This window comes from Physeter macrocephalus, chromosome 18, assembly GCF_002837175.3.
Source record: "Physeter macrocephalus isolate SW-GA chromosome 18, ASM283717v5, whole genome shotgun sequence".
NCBI lineage: Eukaryota > Metazoa > Chordata > Mammalia > Artiodactyla > Physeteridae > Physeter > Physeter macrocephalus.
The window spans coordinates 69,946,185-69,966,023 of NC_041231.1; the positions used below are offsets into that span (position 1 = coordinate 69,946,185).

The window sequence follows — 19,839 nt, forward strand, 5'->3', positions numbered from 1 at the left end:
TGATTCCCTGTGACACTTGACTTACTTACATGCTCTTCCCCTCCGATGAAAAAGGAGCCAGTAATCTCAAATTTGTTTGACATAACCTGTCTGGGTGTTAGCCCCCCACCTGAGAAGTACCTTGGTGTTTGTTTCTCTTAGGTCTTGACCGTGAGACCCTGGATTCAGGGGAGCGCAGCCAGGGAGGAGGACGAGCATCCTTATGAGCTACTGCTGACAGCAGAGACAAAGAAGCTGGCATCCGTGGACGGAAGGACAAAAGGTAGAGCCCCCACCCCTGCTCCTGGCAGAAGCAACTCTGAAAGGATTTTTTTAAATTAATTAATTAATTTATTTATTTATGGCTGCGTTGGGTCTTCGTTGCTGCACATGGGCTTCTCGTTGCAGTGGCTTCTCTTGTTGCAGAGCACGGGCTCTAGGCACGTGGGCTTCAGTAGTTGTGGCTCATGGGCTCTGGAGCACAGGCTCAGTAGCTGTGGCGCACGGGCTTGGTTGCTCCACGGCATGTGGGATCTTCCCAGATCAGGGCTGGAACCCATGTCCCCTGCATTGGCAGGCGGATTCTCAACCACTGCGCCACCAGGGAAGTCCTGAAAGGATGGACGGAAGGACAAAAGGTAGAGCCCCCACCCCTGCTCCTGGCAGAAACAACTCTGAAAGGATTTTTTTTAATTTATTTATTTATTTATTTATTTATGGCTGCGTTGGGTCTTCGTTGCTGCACATGGGCTTCTCGTTGCAGTGGCTTCTCTTGTTGCAGAGCACGGGCTCTAGGCACGTGGGCTTCAGTAGTTGTGGCTCATGGGCTCTGGAGCACAGGCTCAGTAGCTGTGGCGCACGGGCTTGGTTGCTCCACGGCATGTGGGATCTTCCCAGATCAGGGCTGGAACCCATGTCCCCTGCATTGGCAGGCGGATTCTTAACCACTGCGCCACCAGGGAAGTCCTGAAAGGATTTTTAAAATTTGTGATCCTGGGCGGAAGGAGATGATGGTGTTCCTTGGGCTGGGGAAGTTGGGTTTCAGGGCAGTCTGGGCGGTGGGTGTATTATGGCCTTTCATTTTCAATACCTCGGGCTGGAGAGGTCTTGTCACCTTTCAGCATGCGAAGCAAGGAAAAGGTCAGGTCAGACTAGGTGAGCGCCGTGGCGGGGGAGGCTGCCAGCATTGTGGCAGAGATTGATTTGGGGTCTCAAATCACAAACCCTCAAGTTAATGTGGTGGAAAAACAAGCCCAACAAGTCATTCCCTTGGGTTCAGGCTGCCGGCACAGACTCTGCTTTGAGTCCTGACCTCAGACTGAGACACTTCTGGGGAGGGGCCCGTGATTGGCTGCCACCCGGTAACTGGAGTGCTCTGTCGCCTTGGCCTACTTTCATTGCCTCTGCAAAATTCAGTTTCCTCCGCGAGGGGTGAGGGCTGCAGGACTGAGAACCAGCCAGGCGGTGTAAACGTGGTCCCGACAGGGGTGAGTGTGCACCGCTGGAGCGTTTGGGACAACCTCTGTCTCCTAAGGAAGAGCAAGAAGGGGCAGTGCAATTCCCACTGCAGTTTGAAGGAACTCCTGCGGCCTCTCCCAGCTCTCTATCGCTTGCAGGTCCCAGGTCCTTCACGGGGTATTATTACTGCTTCCTTCAGTCCTCTGACAGCCCATGGTTCAGGTAAGACTGGGGGATGCAGTGGTGTCTTTCGAAGTACCCTTTGCGAGGCCTGTCAGGGTAGGAGTGGCTAAGAGAACGTGCGCAGATGTGTCTGACACTGCAGACCTTATTTTTAATGGTCCTGTGTAAAAGGTTTCTCCTCCTTAAATGCAGAAATTTTGTGGTTATTTTCATGGTAGTTGTTTTGATTTGTTTTAATGGTTTCCATTTGGAGCTTTTAAAAAAAGTTATGTTTTAGAAACAGTAAAATTCACCCTTTTTGTGTACAATTCTGTGAGTTTTGGCACATACAGTCGTTTGACTGCCACCACAATCAAGATACAGAACAGTTTCATCACCAGAAGATTCTCCTGTGTACCTTTGTTGTCAGTCCTGCCCCCCTCCCTTACCCTGGGCAGTCACTGCGCCAATGTCTGTCTCAATGATTTTGCCTTTTCCAGAATGTCGTATAAATGGAATCATATAGTACGTACCTGAAAAGGGTTCCCAGACCCAGTTCCTGTGTGGGGGGTGGGGCAGTTCCTGTGTGGGGGGTGGGGGTGGGGGTGGGGTGTGTGTGTGTGTGTGTGTGTGTGTGTGTGTGTGTGTGTGTGTGTGTGCAGCTGGGCCAGAAATCTACCTGTGTATACGTCAGTGGGGTGTATGAGAATTCAACTTAATTCTGACACGGTCTACCTGGGGATAGAATCAGATTCCACAGGTAAAGGGCTCAGTCCCACAAGACCACCGTCCACCTCAGATGCTGATCACAAGGCCAGGTTAACATCTGTGCTTCTGACCAACTGGCTACAAATTGGAGGCTACAGTGACTCCCTCCAACTCAGGATGCCAGTTGCAAGTCCAGGTTGTTACCTGGACTTCTGACTGACTAGCTATAAATCAGAGGTTCCCACGACCCTCTTCTCAGGTTCAACTGATTTGCTAGAATGCCTCACAGAACTCAGGAATACCCATTTACTCACTAGATTACCGATTTATTATAAAAGGATATTAAAGGATACAAATCAACAGCCACATGAAGAGGTACATAGGGCGAGGTCCTGAACAGAGCTTCTGTACTCCTGGAGCTTGGGGCCTGGCACAGTGGCATGCAAAAGTGTTCTGGTTTCCCCCATGTGGAAGCCCTTGGGGAAAAAAAGGGACCAAAAAGCTGTCTTTTTTGGTTTTTATGGAGGCTTCATTGCACAGTCATGATTGACTAAATCACCTGCCAATGGCATTGATTCAACCTCAAACCCCCTCTCCCTTCCCTGGGAAATCAGGGGATGGGACCGAAAGTTCCAACCCTCTAATCACATGATTGGTTCTCCTGGCAACCAGCCTCCACCCTGGGGTGGTATCCAAAAGTCACCTTCAGGGAATTCCCTGGCGGTCCAGTGGTTAGGACTTTCACTGCCGTGGCCTGGGTTCAATCCCTGGTCGGGGAACCAAGATCCCGCAAGCTGCACAGCACAGCCAAAAACCAACCAACCGACCAACCAACCAACTAACCAAAAGTCACCTTCATTAACAGTTTATCCATCAGAAAATTCCTTGGGTTTTGGGAACTGTAAGCCAGGAACTATGGATGAAGACCAAGTGTATCTGAGAAATATATTTTGGTCATCCGAATGGCCAAATATATATATATATTTCCTATAAATGACAATATTCCAGTACCCTTTTGAGTCTGGTCCCTTTCACTTAGCATAATTCATTTGAGACTCATACTTGTTGCGTGTATTAGTAGTTTGTTCCTTTTCATTTCTGAGTAGTATTCCATTGTATGGACATACCACAGTTTATCCATTCTTTAGTTGAGGGCCATTTGGGCCATTTACAGTTTTTGGCAATTGCAAATAAAGCTACTGTAAACATTTACATACAGGTTTTTGTGTGAACATAGGTTTCATTTCTCTTGGGTAAATGCAAGAAATGAAATTGCTGGGTCCTATATAAATACATGCTTAACTTTATAAGAAACTGCGAAACCATTTTCCAGAATGGTTCTACCATTTTGCATTCCCATCAGGATTACAATTGCTGTATGTGCTCCCCAGCACTTAATAATGTCAGTATTTAAAAATTTTAGCCATTCTAATAGGTGTGTAGTGATATTTCGTTCTGGATTTAATTTGCATTTCCCTAATGACTAATGATGTGGAGCATCTATTAATGTGATTCTTTGCCATCCTTGTATCTAATGAAGTTGCCATTTCAAGATCTTTTGCTCATCAAAAAAATTGGGTTTTTTATTATTATTGAGTTGTAAAGATTCTTTATATATTTTGGATATAAATTCTTTATCAGATATATTATTTTCTCCTAGTCTGTGATTTGTCTCTTTATTCCCTTAACAGTGTCTTTTGAAGAGCAGAGTTTCTTAATTTTGATGAAGTTCGATTAATCCTTTTTTTTCATAGATAAGGTCACAAATATTTTTTCCTATATTTTTTCTATAAATTTTATAGCTTTAGGTATACATTTAGATCTATGGTTCATTTTGAGTTAATATTTTTATATGGTGTGTGGTATGGGTAGCGATTTATTTTTTTGCACATGAATATCCAGTTGTTTTAGCACTATTTGTTGAAAAGACTGTCCTTTCTCCATGGAATTGCCTTTGCTACTTTGTTATACTTTTTTTCAGAATTGTTTTAGGTATTCTAGTTCTTTTATCTTTCCAGACAAAATTTTAGAATCAGCTTATTGATTTCTACAAAAAGTCCTGCTGGGGTTTTTCTTGGAATTTCGTGTTGAGTCTCTATAGCAGTTTGGGAAGAACTGATATCTTAACTGTATTAAGTCTTCCAGTCATGTTGGTGGATTTTTAATTAAAGCTTTAAAGAGAGTGGAGTGGAGCATTGATGCCTACTCTAGTTGTTTAATAATAAATCATACTGAAATTAACCCTTGAAGAACAAGTTCTCAGTTAATTTAATGCTCTGTTTGAAAGTGGTTCTTAGTGAGGGAAGAATCTTTAGTATCGTGGGGGAGTGAGATTCTAATTCTTTCTTTCAAAGGCTTGATCTGGAACCCCTACAAGATAGCTGGCTCAGCCTTTGAAAGGAAGGAAAGGGGAAACTTTCCCAGATGAACTTCATAAGTGGGGCCAAGTGCCCTTCTATCCTCAGGTTAAGAAATCTCCAGGTTAAGGAGAGAACTACCAAGGAGGATTTCTGACCTCACATCTCATCCTCCTTTGCTTTGGTTTCTTGCAGCTCTGCAGCATTGGGCTAACTGTTGAGAGTGGGCAGTAGGGGAAACAGGTTTAATTGAACCACAGCATATGGGAGGTGTGCCTGCCTCCAGGCTAGCTGCTTAGATCACTCAAAGAGCTTTCAGACAAAGGAGTTGAGACATTAACTATGAAAATAGGCTCTGCCAGTTTCTCAGTAGCCTGGAAGAAATGCCTGTTAGGATTGGTAAAAGTGAGGTGAGTCAGCAGATGATGTCGCATGTTAGTACATATTAAATTTTGCCTGCTTTTCCACTAATGTCATTGTCTTACGCAGCTTTTATGAATTAATTTATCAGTTTTCAAAAAGGCCATGTTAATGAGACTACCAGAGCTTTCAGCTCCTCCTTTATAATTGAGGAAACTACAATGTGAGGGCTGGGATAGGAGATTTTTTTTTAAATTACATTTTAAAATTACATTCATTTTAGCTCACTGGAAAGAAAAATTTCAAATAATAGAAAAGTGAATACACACAAAATGCTCAGATTCTTCTCACCTCTCTGCTACTCACAGTTGCCATTGGTGGCTATAGTTTGAAAGTATGCTGTATGCTTCAGGCCCTTTGCTATCTTAATATAAAAGTGACCATGTGAGATTTTGTTTGTTTTTAACCTAAAATAGGATCATATTTTACAAACTGTTTTGCAAACTTTTTTTTTTTTTACAATTTACCTTGTTCATAGATCATAGATACAGTTTTGTCACAGTCCTAAAATCTACCTTATTCTTTTAAAATTTTTGTTAAATATCCCATAACTCATTTTTCTGTTCTCTAGCTGATGTATGTTTAAGTTGTCTTCAGTATTATTTCTGTTATAATTTATGCTGCTGTGGACATTCCATACAGACATTCTTACATGCTTATATGAGCATTTCTCTAAAAGACATTGATAGAAAGTAGAATTAGCAGATCAAAGTGTAGGTACATGTCTAGATCTAATTGGTGGAGCCACATGGCCCTTCCTTAATGGTGAACGAGCATGCTCTTTTCCCTATACCTTTACTGACATGGAATATTATCACTTTTTAATGCTTTTCACCATGGTAAGCAAAAAAAGTGACTTTAGAATTTGGCATTTGCCTGATCTAGTGAAATTGAGCACCTTATCTTATTGATTAGTATTATATATTTAGTCTATGAGTTGCCTATCTTTTTCCTTTCCATTTTTCTACTTAGAAACTAATGGTAGTAGAAATACTTTGTATAAATACCGATAATATTTGACCAAAGTGAAACTCAGAGGAAAGTTTTTATCCTTAAATTCATTTGTTAACAAATAAGAAAGACTGAAACTTAACCAAAAGAAAGTATCAGAGAGGAATTAATAAAGATAAAAGCAGATAGTACACATCACCTACTTTATGGTTTGCATGTACACCTCAGTTAAACACAGAAAGAAAAAAAGGAAAACAAAGAATGAAATTAAAAAATGAAAAAAGCAATAGACTTGAATATTGCAATGAAAACTTGTCTGTTTTTTAAAATATCTCGACATCTCTGATCAAGAAAAGGGAAATACAACATGTAGGAGTAATATAAGAAATATATAAACATAAATGCAGAGATTTTAAAAATAAATAGAAAGAATTTATAAGAATGAATTTTTTTATTTGGTTAGTTAGAAGTTGCTACCATCCTCCTGGGATGAATTGTCTGGGTGAGTTATTGGTCCATCACAATGACTAGTTGAGGAGGGGTTACTCCTGGCATTCAGCACCCAGTGACCAGGAATCCTAAGCATCTTGCACCATGCCAGGACAAACCTTCACAGTGAAAAATCTTCCCACCCAGAAATGCCATTTGTGTCTGTAGAAATGACAAAAACTGACAGAAGGAGAAAGCTTTAATAGATCCATGAAGTAGAAAGCCCATCTCCCCTCCCCGACAAAGGCACTAGGCCCAGATGGTTTTATGACAGTTTTATCCGACTAGATATTCCTCTGTTATTTCAATTGTTTCCAATGTAGAAAAAGTCTTCTGAAATCTTTATACAGGACTAGCATAGCAGAGCAATGTTTTGTGTATCACTTATTTCTCTATAGTGTTTAACTCTTTGCCCACTGCACATTGGGGGCCTGCTACTGCTCAGAGAAACAGTGGACAACTTTCCAGGTTTGCTAGCAAATAGGAAAGTAGCCAGGAGCTTTAAAAGTCATTGTTCTCTGTGGTGCTTTTTTGCAGCATCCACTAATAGTGTTTAGGTCCAGGTGAAGTGGTTACTTAACTTAGGACAGCGATGCATGATTATCTGAAGACAGTGATACATGTGGACTCTTTGGCACACAGCTACACTTCGGAGGTTTTAAGATGCAGTTAAATCAATATTCCTGAGAGCTGTGCATTTAGGTCCACGTGAAGTTTGTGCACGAGCATGAAGACCTCAGTCTTCTTGGAGGGGAGGAAAATGTTATTTTAGCTTCTCCCTCTACTCCCACATCCAAAGGGCTGCCAATTTCTGAGCCTTCGGGGAATTCTATAGTGTGAGTTTTGGCTTTTCCCTTTGGCAGTTTGGGATTGAGTTTTCTTGGGGGTGCTTTCATTTGCACATCTTTTAGTAGGAGGCCCACTTTTACTATTAGTTTAGTAAGACTTTGGGAAGAAGATTTAAATAAGTACCTGTATTCAGTCCCCCATCTTTGCCGGGAAGTCCAGGCTAGATATTCTTGGTAGATTCCAAGGTGTAAATTTGGGTGCTTTTCCCAAAGGCAAAAAATGTAAATGAGAGAGTTTAAGAATTAAGCCTCATCTTCAGCAGCTTCCTCTTCTCTCACCCCTTGCATTAGAGGAGCCCTACTATATAACTGTCTTGCTCTTATCAATTTATATTTCTTAGTTGGAATAGTTTACTTTTCTTTCCATTATGGAACAAGTTAGAACTTTGTCAGCTATGCATCTATATTTTCTTTCACCAAATGTATCCACAGCCATTATATACAATATGTATACATGAGACATATGTAAAATAATCATAAAAGGGCAGAATATGTTAAATTCATGTAAAGTGGTATAAAAGTAATTTCAGAGTTCAAAGAGGAATAAATTATGTCAGTGTAAGAGATCAGGGATGGCTTTATGAAAGAAGTACATTTGAGCTGAACCCAAAAATAGAGAATTGTACTTGATCGTCAGAAATAAGGAGGAAGGAGAGGGCCTTCCAGGCAGAGGGAGTGGCATAAATAACAGTAAGATGACAGGAGACGATAGCATGTTTGGAGAATGGAAAATAATCCAGTTTGGCTCCAACAAAGGACTAGTCGTAGAATACTGGATCTCAAATGGCAGTCTTTATTCCAAAGACCATGAAGTATTGTTGAAGCTTTTTGAATGAGGTGACAGGATAGAAGCCACACTTTAAGTACAGTCGTCACTTGGTATCCTCAGGGCATTTGTTCCAGGATACCCACCCCCACCCCCCAGATACCAAAATCCTCAGACGCTCAAGTCCCTTATATAAAATGATACAGTTTTCATATATAACCTACCTGTATCCTCCTGGATACTTTAAATCATCTCTAGATTACTTCTAATACCTAATACAATGTAAATGCTATATAAGTACGATAGTTGCTGGCACATGGTAAATTCAAGTTTTGCTTTTTGGAACTTTCTGGAATTTATTTTTCTGAATATTTTCAACATGTGATTGGTTGAATCCACAGATGCAGAACCCATGGATATGGAGGGCTGGCTGTTTGTATAATTGTAGAATTTAGATTGCAGTTGGGAGAGACTGGAGTCAGGAATACCCTGAAGTCAAGAGACTTCAAGGAATCTCTTGAAGGAAATTAGAGCCCAAACTAGGGGGGTAATAGAAAGTGATAGGAAGGAGAATATGGATGGCAGAGGTTTTGAAGAGGTAGCGTTAACAGGATCTTACAACCAAATATGGATGAAAGAGGAGGAGAGAGTATTGAGGATGATTCTAAGGTTTTGAGCCTGGTTAATTGGGGAAATATTGTGCAACTAACAGAAATAGGGAATTGAAGGAGGGGTGCGTTTGAGGAAATACGTTAAGTTCAGTTTTGGACAGGTTAAGTTTGAGATGTTTCAGGTACCAGAATATCCAGCTAAAAATACTCCATAAGCACTTGGAAATGTGGGTCTGATGTTCAAGAGAGATGTAATGATTAGAAATACAGATTCATGAATCATCCACATTGAGGTGATAGATAACGTAAGAGAAAATTGCTGAGGGAAAGACTAGAGAGATTGAAGAGGTCAAGAATAGAACTTACTTTTAGAGGAAAATAAAGGAAAAACATGGGAAGATAACCAGGATAATGCAGTGTCTTAGAAGCCAACACGGAACTTCCAAAAACCCCCAAATCACTGTGGTTTAAACAAGATAGAAGTCCAGAAGTAAGGAGTCCAGGGCTAGTATGGCAGTTCATGATGGTCAAGGACCCGGTCTCCTTCTGCCGTCTCATAGTTCAGGATGACTGTTCCAGTTCAAGCTATCAGAGCACAGGCCAGAGGAAAGGAGAGGAGAAGAGTACTTTAAAGACAGCTCTCAAAAGTTGCACATACCACTCTCACTTATAAAACCCATTGGCCAGAGCTTGGTCACATGGCTACACCTAGCCACAAAGATGAGAAATGTAGTCTGTATTCTAGGTGGCTGTGAGCCAATCTAAAAAAAAATCCCATGACCAAGGAAGGAGAGGGTGCGTACTGGGGACAACTGGTAAACGGTTTCAAATGATACAGAAAGAGCTAGAAGGATAAAGACTAGAAAAAGGATTGGGCAATTGACCATTGGTAAATCCTAGATGGGGAGATACTTCTCTGAGGCAATTGGGAAGAGATGAAATTATCCCCACATTTTGACATCATGTTGAAAATAGTTCAGGAAGTTTGACCTAAACCTTCTCAGGAAATTGGTGCGATTATCCTCCAAGAGTATAGGTGCTATGGGAAAGAGGACGATTAGAAAAGAGTGGCAGAGGTGAGAAATCGATCTTACGGCGATGTCATAGTTTTCAAGAAGTGAATAAAAGGACGGCTGAGCCTGGTAGTCAAGCTCACATTTGAATTCTTGTCTACCACTTCTTGGCTGGTGGCCTTGAGGAAGCCATTTAACCTCTTTAAGCCTCAGTTTCTACAGGTAAAGTAGGGATACAAATTCTTCCCTCACTGTTGCTGTGACTATTAAAAAAGGACATGCTGGGCTTCCCTGGTGGCGCAGTGGTTGAGAGTCCGCCTGCCTATGCGGGGGACACGGGTTCTTGCCCCGGTCCGGGAGGATCCCACGTGCGGCAGAGCGGCTGGGCCCGTGGGCCATGGCCGCTGAGCCTGCATGTCCGGAGGCTGTGCTCCGCGACGGGAGGGGCCGTGGCGGTGAGAGGCCTGCGTACCACAAAAAAAAAAAAAAAAAAAAAGGACATGCTTAGCACAGTGTCCGGCACAGAAGAACTAGTACCTAATACTTGGTAGCTATTGGAAGACAGCTGAGTTAAATACATTGGTAGAGGACTCAGTCAGTTGTTTCTTGAGCATTCAGCAGGGCTCAACATTCCAGCAACTGGAGAAGAGAAAGCAAATGGTTGTGAATACCCAGTGTTGGAACTGGCAGAAGATCAAGGGAAACAGAGATGGCAAGTGTGCTATTAAATCAGGCACGGTTAAATATCATGGCCGGTTGGAAACTGATCCAGGCAGAGCTGGTAATATTGAATAGGGGAGTCTGAGGGGCCAGGGGTCCAACAGCAGGCAGTGAACAGACTCTTCAGGAAGAGTTTAGGGAAATAGGGGAGCTGTCAGTTAATCAGCACCAAGTCCAGGTAGAACAGTCCTGAGTCCCAAAGCTGGGCTGTGCCCGTGGGTGCTGCCGTGGGTGGAGGTGGTTCCTGACCTGAGCATCCTCCACCGTGCTGTTACACATCACCCTGAACCAAACTTGCAAGACGGCTGGACCTTCCCTGGCATTTGAGTTTTATTTTGCCTGGTTCATAGGGCCACTTAGAAGAAACCTGTCACCTTTGTAGAGTCGGGAGAAAGGAAACGAGACTGTTCAGTGTTAGCATGAAGAGCAGTTTGGAAATGGTTGTAAATGAAAAATGATGATAATGATGGCAGCTTACATTAACTGAACGCGTCTTATGGGCCAGCCGCGTGCCGAGTTCAGTTACACTGATTAGGTCATTGAATAGCTCAAGACAAATCTTCTGAGTAGAGGCTATTTTTATCCCTGTTTAATAGATGAGGAAGAAAAAGTTAGGCATTAGAGCTGGCCGTTAAGCTCTAGCGTAGCCGAATCCAAAGCCTGTTTAACCATGAGGTTAAATCATTTCCCCTGAAGCCCTGCTACTATTCATGTTTTAATGTCACAGAGCTGGCAGGGAACTTAGGTCATCTAATCACAGATTCAAACCATACTAAATCTCAAAGCCCTAGAGAATGCATCCCAGCCGTTCATTTTTTGAAAGAGACCCAGAGAGGAAAAGTCACAGGGCTGGGGCTCCAACTTGGACCTCTTGAATCCCTGTCCAGATCTTCTTCTATTTCTCTGGTTGTCATGGACCAGAAAGGACTCTCAGTCTATTTGTCTTATCAGATCACGATCTCCAGCAAATGTCTGCATACCATACTCGGTGCCTTCTTTCTGAGGAAAGCACGGTGACCCTCCAAAAGCAGCCATGGACTTGGGAGTTCCCTGGACACACACAGTTTCTCATGATCACCACAGTGACTAAGCATTTGGAAGGTTCCAATCCTAAGGGAACAAAGAAAGCAGAACAGCCCAAGAAACTGGAGTACCCCAGCCTTCTCCTCGGAGCCTGAGGGTTGATTTAACATAGCAAATCCTCACATGAGCTGCATTTTTCAGCCGTCATTTAAATGGGCAGAGGTGACTGAAAATGTGTAAATGTTAAAATGTTATTATTCAGAAGCCCTTGAGAATCTCCATGGATCATGATAGTAATTTAAATGCAGCATAGAAGGCCCCTTGCTTTAGCAGGTCACAGGGTAAAAGAAAAATGCACACCCAGCATGAATAAAAATGGAAAGTCCAAGGGACTGGGAATTAGCATGCTGGGATGTCCTAGTATTCAGTGGAGCAGCTGGCCTTGATGTATGGGGAGAGTAAGGACACAGCCCTCCCCGTGTCCTGTTCCCTCTTTGTTTCTCTCCTAGAAGGGCAGGTTGTGAGGAGTGCTGGGGGCAGCATGGGAGGAGGGTTGGAAAAGCTGTGGAGTTCCCAGGGTGGGAGCATAGTGATTCTCAGCTGAAAGAAGACCTCGGGCCTGAGGGTTCTCTTCTGCAAGTCTGCGAGTCCACGAGCCCCTGGGCACAAGGTTCCTGTCACTGATTTTTCTAAAGTATTTCCACTTCTCTTTCAGCCTGTCAAGGCCTTTCTTCTCCTTCAATAACCAGCTCAAAAATCTACCTCTTCTGAGAAGCCTCCTGGTTCAAAGTTATCACGCTCTCCTTTCTGCTCACTGCACAGTGCATTTGGTTTATACTTTTTCTTAAAGCAACTATTAATCTTTGCCTTGCATTCTAGTCATTTCTTTATATGCTGGTCTCTTCCAATAGCTGGTAACCTCGTGGAGCAGAGTCCTTGTCTTCATCTTTATATCTTCAGGTGCCCCCTGAAGACAGACGTTGTGCACATGCGGATTGTGGGAATGGGTGGTCACAGTGACAGTTCTGGGGCCTATCTCAGTTTCTCACTTCAGCATTCTCACTGTATTACCTTCTGTCCCCTCCTGGTGCTGTCGAGAGTTATAAGGATGATGAAGGCAATGGATGTTGATACTTGTCATGTACACTGTTGCTGACGATCCTTGTGACAAATCTGTGAGGAACAGAGAAGTAGTTCGTCTCATCTGTGAGCAGAATATGTTGTTATGGATCCTGTGTGGAGAATAATAACAGTTGTTACCATCTATTGAGAGCTGGCATGTGCCAGGCATGGTCCTAAATGCTTCACATATATAATTTAATTCTCATAACAAGCTTATGAAATAAGTACTATTAAGATCCCAAAATTATCAATGACAATACCAGGCACAGAAAAGTTAAGTAATTTGCTCAAGATCTGGCTTTTGGGGGAAAAAAAAAAATCTAGCTTTTGATCAGTACATTATATTGCTAACACCTTGTCCCTAAGAGACCTAATATTATCCTGACTTTACAGAAGGAAGGGACCATTGAGTAGATCTTTTCCCACTCATTGATTTGCCAGGAAATCTAGCTTAGCCTTGGATATAGTTTTTTATGGGAAAGAGAACACCAGCTTGTTGAGATCCTGAGGTTCTTAGATCTTGACAGGCTTTTCAAATACCAAGGTGTCTTTCCTAGGGAATTGCATGGGTAAGTTGTCTCATTATGAGCATCCCTTTCCATGATTTCTTCTACTCTGGTGGATTGTGGTTTCTCTAATGGGATTATGACCCTCAGAAATTCTTGCTCTTCACATATTTCCTCCTTCCATAAGTTCCATAAGTTCCTTCTTTCTGCCCACTTCCTTCCTCCAGCATCTGTCTGGTACTGAGCTCTTGGCATCTGTCCCTCTTTCTCCATTGATGACTGGCATGAATGCGTGGCTGTTGGACAGGGCCTTCATTGTTGGCTCCCCCAGCAGCAGTCAGAACATTCCCTGTGGCCTGGGTTCCGAGGTCCACCCAGGCAGTGTGAGCCTGGCTCACTCCCAGTTCTGGACTGGTGTTTTTCTTTTGTTATTGGACTCCCATCTCCTCAAAAAAATTGTTAAATAAGGAGCTAGAAGCTGGTGCAAGGGAAGAGAAGCCTGTGCTCCTATTATCAGCGCTCTCTTTCGAGTTCAGAGGCAGTCAGGGGGACGCTGCACCTTGGGCCAGAATCTGGAGGAAGTCAGCCATCAGAATATGGTCCTGGAGGTGGCAAATTTCGCACCCTGGTTGACTCTCCCCATCAACCTCTCCTAGGAAGTCCCGCTGGCCCGAACCACCGTTAGATGGTCATGTGGTCCCACTGTGCAGCCCCACAGGGCACTTCTTGCACGCTGTCAGTTGTCATATGTGGTGTTCATAGCCTGGAAGTCAGGGCTTCCTGAGGCCTGAGTGAAGCTGTGTGGAACTCTTATGTACTCAGCACATCTTCTTCCCTAGAGACATGATTCAGGATGTTCAGTGCTTGTTCAGTGCTCTGGACTTGACCTTTGGGGTGTGGGGTGTGTGAGTTCGGGGTGTGAAAGTCCTGAAGCAGTCAAGTATAGAAGAAGGAGATGCCAAAGTTCATACTTCTGGGCTCCTGTGGATAAGTAATCAGAGCCATAAAGTGGACTTGGCTGCCCCCTCAGCAGCCTCTGCAGAGTTGCCAAAAGCTGAGCCGACTGTGGAGACCAAACTGTTCTTCTTGAGAGGGTGGGGTGCATGGAACCATATCCCTGCTCAGACCTCAGGGCAGTGGGCTCATTTGGAGAGCTGGTTGTTGGGGTCCTTCCTGAAACGCTGCCCTGGAAGAGCCAGCATTGTAGGACCCTGGCATCATGCTTGGGCAGCGAAGCGTTATGGTTATGAAGCGTGCCCCTCCTCACCTGACTGCCTTGGGGCTGCAGGCCATGATGAGGGAGGGAGGGTGCTCTGCAGGCAGCCCTGAGAGAAACACCCAGGCAGGGCTCTGCAGCACCCCAAGGGGGGGGAAGTGTGCCATCACAGTACGCTGGAGACTTGGCTTCTCATCACTATCAGAACATAAAAGGGATTTCTAAAGACCATGCAGCCAACCTATTTATTTTAGATACTGAAGCCCAGCAAGATGTGATCACTGCCAAGGCCACACAGCGAGAGAGCAGAACAGCAGGACCAGAGCCAGGTGCTCAGATGCCTAGGTTAGAGCCTTCTCCCCCACCACTCTGGACAAACCACAGAAGGCCTGAGGGCCTTATATTTCTCATCTTTAAAAATAGTTGAACTTAGGGGCTTCCCTGGTGGCGCAGTGGTTGAGAGTCCGCCTGCCGATGCAGGGGACGTGGGTTCGTGCCCCAGTCCGGGAAGATCCCACATGCCGCGGAGCGGCTGGGCCCGTGAGCCATGGCCGCTGAGCCTGCGCATCCGGAGCCTGTGCTCCGCTCCGCAACGGGAGAGGCCACAGCAATGAGAGGCCCGCGTACCACCCACGTGCCGCGGAGCGGCTGGGCCCGTGAGCCATGGCCGCTGAGCCTGCGCGTCCGGAGCCTGTGCTCCGCAACGGGAGAGGCCACAGCAATGAGAGGCCCGCGTACCAAAAAAAAAAAAAAAAATAGTTGAACTTGACCCTTTGGATTCCAAGATTCTCTGCTCTCATGAACAGTTTGGGGAGCTTGGGGCAGACTAGGGAATCATTTGGTGTATATCCTGTAGATTCTACTCACAAAGAAAGTAGAGTTGAATATTAGCTGTGGAATGTGAGCTAGTACTGGACACAGGGTTGTCATCTGCCCTGCTGATGTGGGTTAAAATCTCTAATGGTTCTGAGTTCATGCAGGGAGAGCCCCTTGGGTGTCCCAGTGTGATACTGATATTGGGCTCTGATTTGGTCAATTATTTATGCTACCTCAGGGCAGAGGTATTTGATACCTCGGAGGAGTGTACAGTAGTAGTTGGCCTCACGAGCCAGTAGTGTCAGGTTTCTGGGATGTTAGGGCCGTCTCCGGAGAACTGCACATGTCTCTTGCATTGACAAATCAGACCATTTTGATTTCAGTGGATCAACTAAGGTTAAACTTAAACAAATAGGAGCAGCTGGGAGGCTTTGGAAGGAGTGAGATGTATACATTCTAAAAAAAAAAAAAGAGGAAAGAAAAGAAAAGAAAAAGAAAAAAGAAAGAGAGGAAAAAAAAAAAAGTAGAAAAGTCTGTGCTCCCTGAGGAAGGAAGGATGAGGCGTGGAACTCTGAATCGCCCCCCTCTGAGGAAGGAAGCAGTTATTTCTCTGCTGGTTTGTTTTGTACTTTCAGTTAAGGAATTCCAGAAGTTGCAGGTTGTGGATCATGACTTCCATTTTTTTCCCTCTGTTGCTGCTTGCCAGAGGAAGGGGGGCGGTGGGGGGCGGGGGGCTCTAAATAACACTTTGGCCTTTATGGAAATGTATCAGATGTTCCAGGAGTGAGTCTCGCTTGCTTGTGCTTTGCTTGCTCTCTTTCGCGCGCGCGTTCTCTCTCTCTCTCTCTCTCTCTCTCTCTCTCACTCACTTTTGCTCCGTGTTCACTCACTCTCTCCTCACTTGTATCCTTTCTGTGGGATATAGTTAGCACCTCCTGTCGCCTTATATAGCAAGGTCTGGTCGTTAATGTTAACAGAAATCTAACAACAAGGAAGGCTGCCAGATAGCATTAATCAGGCCAGTGTTTGGAATTTCATAAATGCTCTGACTTTGGGTACAAATTGGACATTAAGAACAATATGAAACTGTTTTCTGCCTTCCTCTCTCCCCTTCTCTCCCTCTGCCCTCTCCCCAGCCGATCCAGCTTCTCTCTCTTTCCCCCTGCTTTTGAATTCCTCTGCTCGGCCGTGCGCTTGCTGCATTGGAACTTTGTTGGTTTTTGCCGTGTTTAATTTTGTTATTTCTCTGTCTCTCCGTCCACTCCAAGACCACAGGCGGAGCAGCGGCAGCCGGAGCCAGGACTCCGCAGAGGAGCAGGACGGGCAGGTCCCGGAGCAGTTCTCAGGTCTCCTCCACGGCTCCTCCCCAGTGTGTGAGGCGGGGCAGGACCCTTTCCAGCTGCTCCCAGCCCCTGGCCAGAGCCATCAAGAAGGGTCCCCCGCGCAGGGTGCCCGCCCCGAGGCAGGCATGCAGCTGGAGGAGACGGGAGGGCGCGCGTCTGGAGCCTCCGCGCCCCGCGTGCCGGACCAGAGTAGGAGAGTGGGCTATCCGGCCGGCCTGCCTCCCGCCCACAGCCAGACGCACCCCGAAACTTCAACGCGCACCACATCTCCACACCCTGGGGGTGCCGAGGAAGAAGGCGACCGGAGCGCCGCCAGAAGCCGAGCCCCTCCCACCGGCAGACCCAAAGCTGAGCTCAAACTCAGCCGCAGCTTGTCCAAGTCTGACTCTGATCTCCTGACCTGCTCACCCACGGAGGACGCTACGATGGGGAGCCGGAGCGAGTCCCTGTCCAACTGCAGCATCGGAAAGAAGAGGCTGGAGAAGTCTCCCTCCTTTGCCTCCGAGTGGGATGAGGTAAGGCCGCGTGATATCTCGGAGAGCTGGGCTGGCTGAGCCCCCTGCGCTCCCCTGGGTGCTGACGCCCAGGCCAGGATGTGGGCCAGGGCTGCCCTGCTTCCCTTGCACTTCAACCAGAGTGTTTCTGACAGCTGGGAGGGAGGCAGGTGCCAGGGAGCCAGGTCAGGGGTCTTCCTGCCTGTGTGGCAGAGGACAGGTCCACTCATGGTTAATCTGGAGGGTGGAGGCCCAGCAGAGCAGGACTGAGGGAGAGGCGGTTCCTAGAAATAAATGATAAGCTATTTGGAAATATTTGGATCCCATCAGCCCCACTGAGGGAGCCAGGCTCACCCTGAAGATGCTTCAGAAGAGCCAGAGTGCTTCCTATGAGTTTTCCGGAGGAAGAGGGAAGATCCTGAGTTGCGGGGAGGGGGCTTTGGGAGAAGCTGCTGAAAGGGGATCAGAAGGGGGATTTTCTGTTTCCCGCTGCTCGTGATTATTCTTACTGTGTTTCGCAGGAAGACCGAATGATCTCCCCGAAGAAGTGTTCTGCCCATCCCACATTCCTGGGTTGGCGGGGCAGAGGGCTAGGTGGTTCAGGAAACAAAGAGAGATTAGTGAGGAGAAAACATTTGGAGTCTGAGGCCCAGGTTCCTTTCATAGCCATTGTTATAGAATAGTTAGAAATATGTGCCCAAATATTTTTCAGTGACCTGTGACATGTCTTCCTGGGCAGAAGAATGTGTTTCTCAAAGATGGGTAAACACGCAGGGAATGTTCAAGTTCTACCCTTGAAAGCTTCTTGCTAGGAGGAAGCTGACTTTGAAGCAGGCAGGAAACAGAGATTAGTGAGGAGAAAACATTTGGAGTCTGAGGCCCAGGTTCCTTTCATAGCCATTGTTATAGAATAGTTAGAAATATGTGCCCAAATATTTTTCAGTGACCTGTGACATGTCTTCCTGGGCAGAAGAATGTGTTTCTCAAAGATGGGTAAACACGCAGGGAATGTTCAAGTTCTACCCTTGAAAGCTTCTTGCTAGGAGGAAGCTGACTTTGAAGCAGGCTGGATCTGTCTCCCCGGAACATTTCCAAGAGATGAATTTAGCACTTGAAGAGGAGGGGACCACTGCAGCTGGCATGTCCATTTGAACACTCTGTAGACTAAATGCCCTACCCAGCCCATCCGGGTTGCAGCTGCAAAAGTTATGTAAACCAAAGCTAATCCCATTCCCAATGTGGGAACAGGGTGGGGCCGATTCCTCCAGCACTCATCTCCAGATATGATGAGGTTTAGGACTCTGTTTAGTCAGGGACAGGAAGATCCTGTGCCAGAGAAGGTCTTCACTATTTAGTAAACCAGAATTTGGTGAGCCTGTGCTAGATGCCAGGCCACTTAAGGAAAATCAGTTTGTGTTCAAGAGCGCCTGGGGCCAGAAGATTACACACAGGAGAGTAGGTGTTTGTAGGAAAGTGTGCTCTACCTTTGTTTTTCAAAATGGAGTTTTACTAATTTACAGTCAAGTATAGGATAAGGCAGCTTAAGAGTAAGATAAATGCAATATTCTCTGAAATGGCAGGAGAGATCAATAGAGAAAAAAATCAGTGGGGGTGGGGTGGGCAGAGGCGAGGGGTACGAGAGGGTGGAAAGGGGCTTTAGGAAAGATCACAGAGAAGTGGCATTGGACATGGAATTAAAGAACCAAGTGTTTTGGTTAGAACCAGACTGAAACCATAGGATGAAGAAAGGGCATTGAGGTGGAGAGAAAAGCATGAGCAAGGGCGTGGAGCTGGGAAAGCTTAGGTCGTTTGGTTTCTACAGAGTGTCGAGTTTGTACAGGGAGAGTAAGAAATAATGGTAGAAAGTGAAATTGAGACCAGACAGTGAGAGGACCTTGAACATGAGGCTGAGAAGTGAGTATTTGATTTGATATCAAGGCAGTATCTCAGAATCCTCCAAATGGGCTGGAAGACAGCTTTACCAGTCTAACCATAATCTTCTTTATGGCTCTACCCTGAGCATATCCTCCGCCCCAAGAAGTCGCTGGGCGATTCTTCACGGGATATCCAGGCCCTGTTGGCATGCAGCATTTCCAGGCAGTGTTATGGGCTCCACCATTTCCTCCTGGAAAAGAAACACACAATCACCGAGGCACAGCCCAGTTTAATTGAAGTTGGCTGTTTGGGCTAATATATCAGTGGTCTCCTGACATCTTAATGAGAGGAGGTTTATATGCTGATATTTCCTTTGCGGGTAGAGACTGCAGGTGGATCCAATGAACCCAGGGACTGTTCGAGGTCTAGGTGTCCTGGCCCAGGCTGTAGTGTGGCTAACCACCAGAAGCACTGTTGCATTTTAAATTTGAAAAAAGTAAAGGCAATTGAGGTCTTATTGGAAAGAATTCAGAAGATCAAGCTTTGCTTGCATAGTAAACATTAACAGGGCCCTTTGTGTGTAACCCTTCAACATTGTTTTTGAGTCATATTATACTTGGTTTTTGTGGCTATCTCTGTCTAAAGAGAAACTTCAGGAGTGTTTCCCCCACTGGTTGGCCCTAAATGCAGGGCTTGGGCAGACTTCTCTAGAAGCAGGCATTAGTTAACGGCTGCTCGCCACCACCCTGACCCATGCCTGAAGGCTGCTTTGCCTGTATCTTGTGCTTCACAATATTTTTTCTTTGTCGTCGTTAGATCCCCAGGAGGTAGGGAAGGCTGCTGTGAAGCAGCTGTGGACCAGCTCAGCTGTTCACCGTGGGGCCTGGGAGGAAGAGGAAGGCTCTGGGCCCAGGCAGCTGCGATCGCAACACAGATGGGGTTGCGTGCAGGCTAGCCAGGCT

General features: G+C 45.5%; 1 protein-coding gene across 4 annotated transcripts in view; it reads left to right on the forward strand.

The window, feature by feature from the left end:
- The window catches only part of ANKS1A (ankyrin repeat and sterile alpha motif domain containing 1A), a 200,330-nt gene that overhangs the window by 102,337 nt on the left and 78,154 nt on the right, over nt 1–19,839 (forward strand). For all 4 annotated transcript variants that reach the window (XM_024121998.2, XM_055080219.1, XM_055080220.1 and 1 more), the window contains 2 exons: nt 142–262; nt 16,434–17,023. In XM_024121998.2, the coding sequence (XP_023977766.1) occupies nt 142–262; nt 16,434–17,023 (711 nt within the window). The remainder of the gene's footprint in view (nt 1–141; nt 263–16,433; nt 17,024–19,839) is intronic.